General features: G+C 42.8%; 1 protein-coding gene across 3 annotated transcripts; it reads left to right on the forward strand.

The window, feature by feature from the left end:
* The first annotated feature begins 682 nt into the window (after positions 1-682).
* On the forward strand, positions 683-7,398 carry SARC_00828 (hypothetical protein). Of its 3 annotated transcripts, XM_014305444.1 has the most exons (9): positions 683-894; positions 1,087-1,256; positions 1,829-1,921; positions 3,249-3,350; positions 4,139-4,218; positions 4,643-4,858; positions 5,433-5,516; positions 5,842-5,940; positions 6,911-7,398. In XM_014305444.1, exons 2-9 carry the CDS (start codon positions 1,143-1,145, stop codon positions 6,960-6,962), a joined length of 840 nt encoding a protein of 279 aa, XP_014160919.1. In that variant the 5' UTR covers positions 683-894; positions 1,087-1,142; the 3' UTR covers positions 6,963-7,398. The 3 variants fall into 3 exon arrangements, with proteins under 3 accessions (XP_014160919.1, XP_014160920.1, XP_014160918.1); XM_014305445.1 differs by having other exon boundaries at positions 683-1,256; XM_014305443.1 differs by lacking the exon at positions 5,433-5,516 and having other exon boundaries at positions 683-1,256.
* Positions 7,399-7,494: the final 96 nt, after the last annotated feature.

Here is a 7,494-nt window from a genome sequence, read left to right on the forward strand (position 1 = left end):
AAGAGAACAGGCTATGTATTTGTGTATTTGTATACCTGACAATCGCATGTTCGATGCGATATCTTGTATCAAGGTCTGACGTGAATGCTTTATGTAACACGCAAATGAATAGACATTCATATACTGGCAAGAGAATACACAGACAACTAAACATCCACGCAGTAAACACGTCTGCTCTCTCATACAACCGAATATTTACATTAAACACGCCCGCCTGGATAAAGTCTCGAAAAATGACGGAAGATACAACTTCTCCCGGGCGACTCGATCCAGGCTTCCAGAGTTCCAGGCTCCATAGGCAGTGCGACTTTGTCTATACGACACCCGTCACTATATCATTATTAACGCCCGAGCCCGTGTCCAAAACCGCATCCGGACCATTCGCAGGTAGGGTCGATATTTATGGGCCCACGACCCCACGTAAGGCGACTTTGGCCCAAGTACCGAACTATTGAACATGTACACTTCGCAAAAAAAATTATCAAAAAAAAATCTTTACCGATATAAAGGTCAAGTATCAGTTTCCGGAACATACTCTACACATTGATCTGAAATAGAATACAACGCTCCGACTAGATTGAGCCAATGTTCTGTTAAACCTGTGAGCGTGGATTCGTGGATCCATACTTCTGAATACTATAAAAAAAGTATCGTTTCATTAGCCTTCTTCTAAATTATTAATACAAGAAGAGAAGGCTATGTATGATCGTCCACTGTATCAACAATGTTGACTTTTGTTTTGTCCCGTTCTGTTTGTAATATAGAAATAAATACTATGGCCCGTTAATCATTTTATAGCACGATGAATTGTTTTACAACAAAAAAAACTGTATTTACGTCACTTGCGGATAAATAGAAAATTGATGACGACATCAGCGGCCGATAAAATGAAACGTACATATTCGTTTTGTTTTGTTTCGTTGTGTGGACTGTGGGTTATATTTACCAGTGACAGAGTGCAGTACGTGTATAGTTGACCTATACGGCGGCAGTTGCAAGTGTATGTTCACCTCGTCGTTGAAACCACAACAGTGAGTATCTCTCGCAATTAATACTCGATTAACTTCTTTTATCGCCGAACATTAGAAGTTCGTAGCACTATATTAGGCGACTATCCAGGTGAGTGAACGCATTTTCCCACTATGTTTACCAAGTTGGTGAAAACTATCCACAAGGTGCTTCTCGATGACGGCTTCCATCTAGTTGGAACATCGGCGGACAGCAAAGCCACCGATGACATTCTCACCTCACTGCCGGTATGAATTTTTTTACACACGTGAACGTTTATATATACGTGCGTGTCTTGCCAGAAATGTACGTTCAATAGAGCGCATCACTGCTATCAGATCTGTTTATACAGGAGTATGAAGTCCCAAAGATTTGGTGCCTGCGTGTATTTGTATATGCACCAGTTGTGTAGGTAGAGTATATAGAGCTCGGCTGACTTCATATTCTAATCTGCTGACTATTATTTTTCTTCTTGGCATGCAAGACATCAGGCTCGATCCCTTCGAATTCTATCCTTCTATCTTAGCTTAATTATGTACTATATACTAATACCCTGACATGCTCCCACAATTGTTTGGTCACCGAGACAATGTTTTAAGTCGCTGCCTGTACTGTACTGCTTATCAGCCAATTATATCCACTAGCTTTAAATATCACACTCATGCTGTACCGGTCTTGTCTATCATTCAATTCGAGCCTTACTTTTTTTATTTCCAATATAGCCATCTACTTGCGTGTGTGAGAAGTGAGTCACTGATATATTTACACTAGCACATACACTCCACAATTCATTATTAATTCTCATACATCTGCCGCGCAGAGTGATTGGGATTCAAGCGATGATGTGTGGGTTCTTGCGTACAGGGCACCGAACGAACAGAAGAAGAGTCTTGCTGTGTTGAAAGCCCTGAAGGTAAGTTCATTCAGTTGCAAATACGGGTGTCATTTGTGCATCTGTCTCATCCAGAAGTTTTCTTATGTGTGTAGCGTATCTAGCGTTTGTTTCGCATTTAGTTTTTAAAGACAATCGGCACACTGCCCAATCATGCATTTGTTGATATGTGTATGATGTAAAATGTTATTTTGTACTAGTGTACAATCTATCTTTTGAAGTTGTAAAAGTGGAAAGCTGCGCGTATGTCCTGCTGTCGAATTCATTGGCTTCTTCTGCCTTAGGTATCAACATCCACGGTGCCTACGTCAGATTGTCAAATTCTATAGTAAAATATAGATGCTCTTAGTGGCAGGTATTACGTGCGAAGTTAATGTACATTCAATTAGTAAGGAGATGCATACTCTAATATTTGCACGAGAGTTTGATATAGACATATATTTATATATATATATATATATATATATATATATGTGTGTGTGTATGTATGTATGTATATAGTATAATATATATATATATTAAATAATATATATATATATTATATGTATATGTATATGTATATGTGTATATATATATATATATATATATATATAAGTATGTTTGCGTACATATATACTAATATACATATGTATAGTATATATTAGTTATACTTTATGTATTTGTGTGTGTATGTCAGTGTGTGGGTGTCAGTGTGTCAGTGCGTGGGGGTCAGTGTGTCAGTGTGTGGGTGGGTCAGTGCATGTGGACGTATGTGTGTCAGGGAGAAAGGAAGAGAAAGAGAGAGAGTGTGTGTGTGTGTTTGTGTATGTTTGCGTATGCGTGATCAGATCTACATCCGTGTCTTTATAGATCTATTTGTATATCTGTTCATACCTGCGCGTTGTTAACGGCTTATATGTCGTTCGGGCCTGTAAGCATAAATACATCTGTGACTCGTTCTCCTCAAGAATGTATGCGCCGAGTCTGGGTACGCGTGTATTGTTATACAACCTTTCACACAATCAATTACCTGGGCTCTGTATTCGACACAGGCGTTAACAGGAGAACTTCTGTGTAGTTTTCTGGGGGCATGAGATAGATGAATTAGTTTTCTGAAGGTGTGCATAGGACCTATGGCATGTGGTTGCTGATGGATAATGGATTGGTGTTGTATTGTTGGCACTGTGTTTTTTGAGAATGTCCAGACGTGTATATTGACGTTCATATACAATCGGGAGCTTGACCGCTGAATGCTTCCGGAAGCATGTGAACCATAGTCGTTTACAGATACAATCTGGTAGATGGTACACCCTGGTGCGAAAGTGTACGCCTGGGGTATGCTGCTGATCCTTTTTGGTTTGATACGCAGGTGGGAGAGACGTTGGAGGTGCATATGAGCACTGGGGATACGGATGAGAACGGTCTGAGCTGCGAATTGGTATTGAAAGAGTTCGTCGATGAGGATGGGGAGGTGAGTAGCCCGATTTATCATCACTAATTGGCGGTGTGTGTGAAAGCATGTATTGGCATTGGTAGTGGGACTCTTACATCGCATTGTGTACTCAACCCCGGCAGTGCTTGCACATTCAGCGTATTAGGACCCATTCGGAAGCATCTGAGCTGTATCTGTATGTGGTATGTATGTGTATTGCGGGTACGATTCGTGACAAGAGGTGGCCACCCGAACACGTGCGCAGGGGTCCTATCCGCAGTCCATTGAGTTGAACACTACTCCAAGTTTTTCTTCGTACTGTACGAGAATACAGTCAAGTGTAGTAGATGTGAGTTTCATACTCGCATGCCTCTAAGACGTTGTATGCACCAGCGCGTATTCTACCTGTCATGGTCTGACGAATCACAGCCGGGCGTCTTTGCATGGCCTCCCGGAATTGTCTCTCTCAGAGGTTTTGTCCTGGGGAGAATCCATTTTGTATGCGACAATTTCTAGAGGTCCATGGTATTTGCGATACATATTGGATATGATCACTTTTGATTCTCTCCTGTATTGATTTTCAGACACCTACGCTGAGTATTCAGTGTTTTGGGGCATACGGTTATGTGTGAACAATATGTGCCTATTGCCGCACACCATTTGTTCGTCTTCTGGGGGAAAGTGGTAGGTATATATCTAGCTCTGTCAAATGCACGGCCATTGCATTTCATATGAAGCGATGGCTATGATGGGTTCATGCTTTCATCTCCGATATGACTCGTTGCAAACTGGTATTTGAAAGTTTCTCACTTATGCATTCAATATAGCTGGACGTAATTGCTGTTCGAAGGAGGGTTGTGGACAAACTAACAAATCCGTTCAAGGAGGGGAATACATCAAGCAAAACGTATGTATTTCTATTCTATGGATACATGTGGCTATTTGTTTCAACATGTTGTTTGTCGGTCGATCAGTATGGGTGAGGTTACTTTGAACTTTACCATGATCCGTTGTAATATAGTGCGAATACTCGAGTATATTCGCAGGATGATTCGGTGGTCATGTATTAGAATGACTCGTCACCGTTTTCTGGCTCATGCTGACTGTGTATTGGCTAGGTACATTGGAAAACACGACCTCAACTTTGCTAACACACATAAGAATGCTCAGGTGTGTGCGTGTGAGCTCATGAACACACTCATACAACACTTGCAGTGGTGGCCAGAAATACAAAGACCCGCGCGCACAGACTCGTTCACTCTCGGTCTCTTACATGTGGAAGCCACCGTAACTCGAACCACAAACACACATTTCATCACGCATGTACACAGACAATCAGATACTAAGAAGGATAACAAAAATAGCAGACCGTCGGAAAGAAAACCTCCTGTGGACCTGCGCGACTATTCGCGCGGTGGTCAGCGCATGGGTGGGCATCCCGCTGGGTTTGGCTACGGTTCAAATGACTTGAACCCACAGTTCGGTGCCTTTGGGGGGCCTGCGGGTATGGGTGGCCTGGGAGGCATGGGTGGTATGGGTGGTATGAGGTATGTAGGGTTTGTAGAATATTTTACATTGTCGATCTCTAGCAGATGAATGTGTGCATATGTCTGTATGTCTTGGAAATCACTGTTTGGCGAGTGGCGGCTTTGGTGGATCTCCGGTTGGGGGCGGTTTGAGTGGATTAGGAGACATGGGTGGTAATGTGGTATGTACGGTGCGTAAAATTGTAAATTATCGACCTATGCCATATGGACACGTGTATTTATATGTATGTACGGCACAGATGACTTGATAATCACAGTTCGATGTCTTTGGTTATGGAACTCCTGGGTAAGTATGGCTGCTATAGAGGGTTTTGGTGGTATGAGGCATGTTAGGTCCGTAGTATGTTATACTATCGACATATGGTACTTAAATGTATTCACCTATATGTATGTACGACTCAAAGGCTTGATTATCACACGGTAGTTCTTTAATGTGCGTATCGTCTTTCATTCTACTACTATCTCTCGCGTTCGCGTCCATCACTCCTACGCAGTTTCTGTGCTGTCCCCTTATCTCTCTCTGAGTCTGTCCGGTCATGTCTCTCAATCCCAACCCCTTTGGCCCAATCCGCAGTGGTGTGGGTGGCGGTGGGATGATGTTTGACCCACGTGGTCTGGAGGGAATGCGAGGTGGGCCCCCTTCCAGAGGTCCTATGCCGTAAGTGTGATCTGAATAGTACATTGCGTAGGCCCAAGTGTCTCGTGTCTAGTGCGTCCGTGGTTACTAAGCACTCGAGTATTTCGGTGGACGTTATTGGACTTAATAGAGTTAATTGTTGTCAAGACTTGTAGAATGGCACCCAGACGTATGGATTACTTAAGGTTGTACGGTGCGTATAAGCTATAATTTGCAAGAGTTCTATCGATACTCCAGTATACGAAAGGGTCAAGTCTTTTTCTAAAAACCGTCTCATGTCGCACATCCTACCAATCGCTCGAGTGTTTGCACATTGCTAATGCCACTCCGTCCCGTATTTTCTCAGAGGTACTATACCACCGGGAGCACGCTACGACCCCATTGGCCCAGGCGATACATATCGCCCGAGAGGGAACAATCCAGACTGGGACGTGGCCTCGGCAGAGTAAGTACCGAAATGTCTTATTCTCGATTGCTCCATATGTGGCACTCTTCATTCGCGTGATGACGCAGGCGTGTTGCGAATAGTGTATTGACTGGCCATGCAAATGCGATTGGCTACCCCGTTGCAAACCTAATCCTGATTTCAAATTCTTGTGTGCGTGAGTGACATTTGTGGAGCGTGTGTGTTTTGCCTTTTCCGAGTTGTGCCCTCATGTGTGCAAATACGCAGTCCTCGAAGATATGCATGTGTACGCGATGATCATTCTTCCTCATGCTCAGTGCTTGTATGAGAAAGGACCACTACCTGTACTTGTTTGCCTGTACCTTTCATGCTTCATATGCTTCTATTTATAGACCGCCTTGGATGGCGGTCCGACCCACAATGCGGCTTCATTCCCTGTGTCTTGTCCCCATATCAATTTCAGTCCACCACTCAGTTGAGTTTCTGTTTGCGATTCGTCCTGGTGGTGCATTGCATCATCACGTGACAGACATTCTCGAGCGCGCAGTTTTTGTTCGCATATGTCTAGGGGCAATCGTGCGTGCATCGGTTTGTTTTATCGAGTTTCTATAGCTGTAGCCTGTACATCGGCAATAGTTATGTAGTTTTCGCATCTTGCTTGTGCGTAGAGGTGAGTCTGGTTTTCTCACTGGGAAGACTGGTTGTTCTGTTGTGTGGCTTGTCCTATTGCTCTACCGGTAAGTTCTTCTGGTCCGAATATTTTTGTGCGAATCGGCTGCCTCGTGACACGGCGGGCATGTTTTCGTGCGCAGCTTTGAGTACAAATAGTTATATGTATTCCGACTCGTCGATATTGTAGGGAATATTACTATTATATCGAAGGTAATACCATCTCCAACAGGTAACTTCATCTCGCTCTCTCTCTCTCGCTCTCTCTCCCTCGCTCTCGCTCCTTACCTGACCTTCTAACTGATCCCTATTGTCTGTTCATGTACGGTTGTTTGTGCAGGCCTGATCCAGACGAGTTACCGCCACCAGGCTACAATAATATGTTTATGTAGATGATGGTAACGCTCCGCTTTTGGCTTGGAACTTCGTGAGCTTCATAATTATAGTTGTGAGTATACATCCATGAACAAGCGCGCAAGTATGAGTCGGTGTTCTCCAATACTTTTCTGGTCTTCTGGTCGAGTACTCAGAAATGTAGCTATTGCCGGAGAAGAGATACTAGGAATTTTTGTACCATGAATTTACGAAATTAACGGGGGGTGACCCCTCAGGTATATCATAACTATCTACGCAACGGAAATATAAAATAGTCAAATTCAGTACAAATTAAAGTCACAACGTCCCTACAGGGATTCATAAATATCACCTATGCCACTACTTTCAAGCTGAGAATCCCAATACAATCCTGGGCGTGAGCAGTACGGTAAGGGGTAAACGCCTTTGGAGTCGCGAATACACGTCTATTGTTATTGTGTTTAATTATTCTGGCGTATATATATCTATATATATATATATATAGTATATATATATATACTCTTATATACTATATATATATATATACTATATATACTTATACTATATATA

The sequence above is a fragment of the Sphaeroforma arctica genome, assembly GCF_001186125.1.
Source record: "Sphaeroforma arctica JP610 unplaced genomic scaffold supercont1.29, whole genome shotgun sequence".
In the NCBI taxonomy this organism is placed as follows: domain Eukaryota; class Ichthyosporea; order Ichthyophonida; genus Sphaeroforma; species Sphaeroforma arctica.

Bases quoted from the DNA above. Each gene is read 5' to 3' on its own strand.
- SARC_00828 (XM_014305445.1), top strand. From the start codon at position 1,143: ATGTTTACCAAGTTGGTGAAAACTATCCACAAGGTGCTTCTCGATGAC. The intron at 1,922-3,248 runs GTAAGTTCATTC...TTTGATACGCAG, and splicing joins CTGTGTTGAAAGCCCTGAAG to GTGGGAGAGACGTTGGAGGT. The intron at 4,219-4,642 runs GTATGTATTTCT...GCATGTACACAG, and splicing joins GGGAATACATCAAGCAAAAC to ACAATCAGATACTAAGAAGG.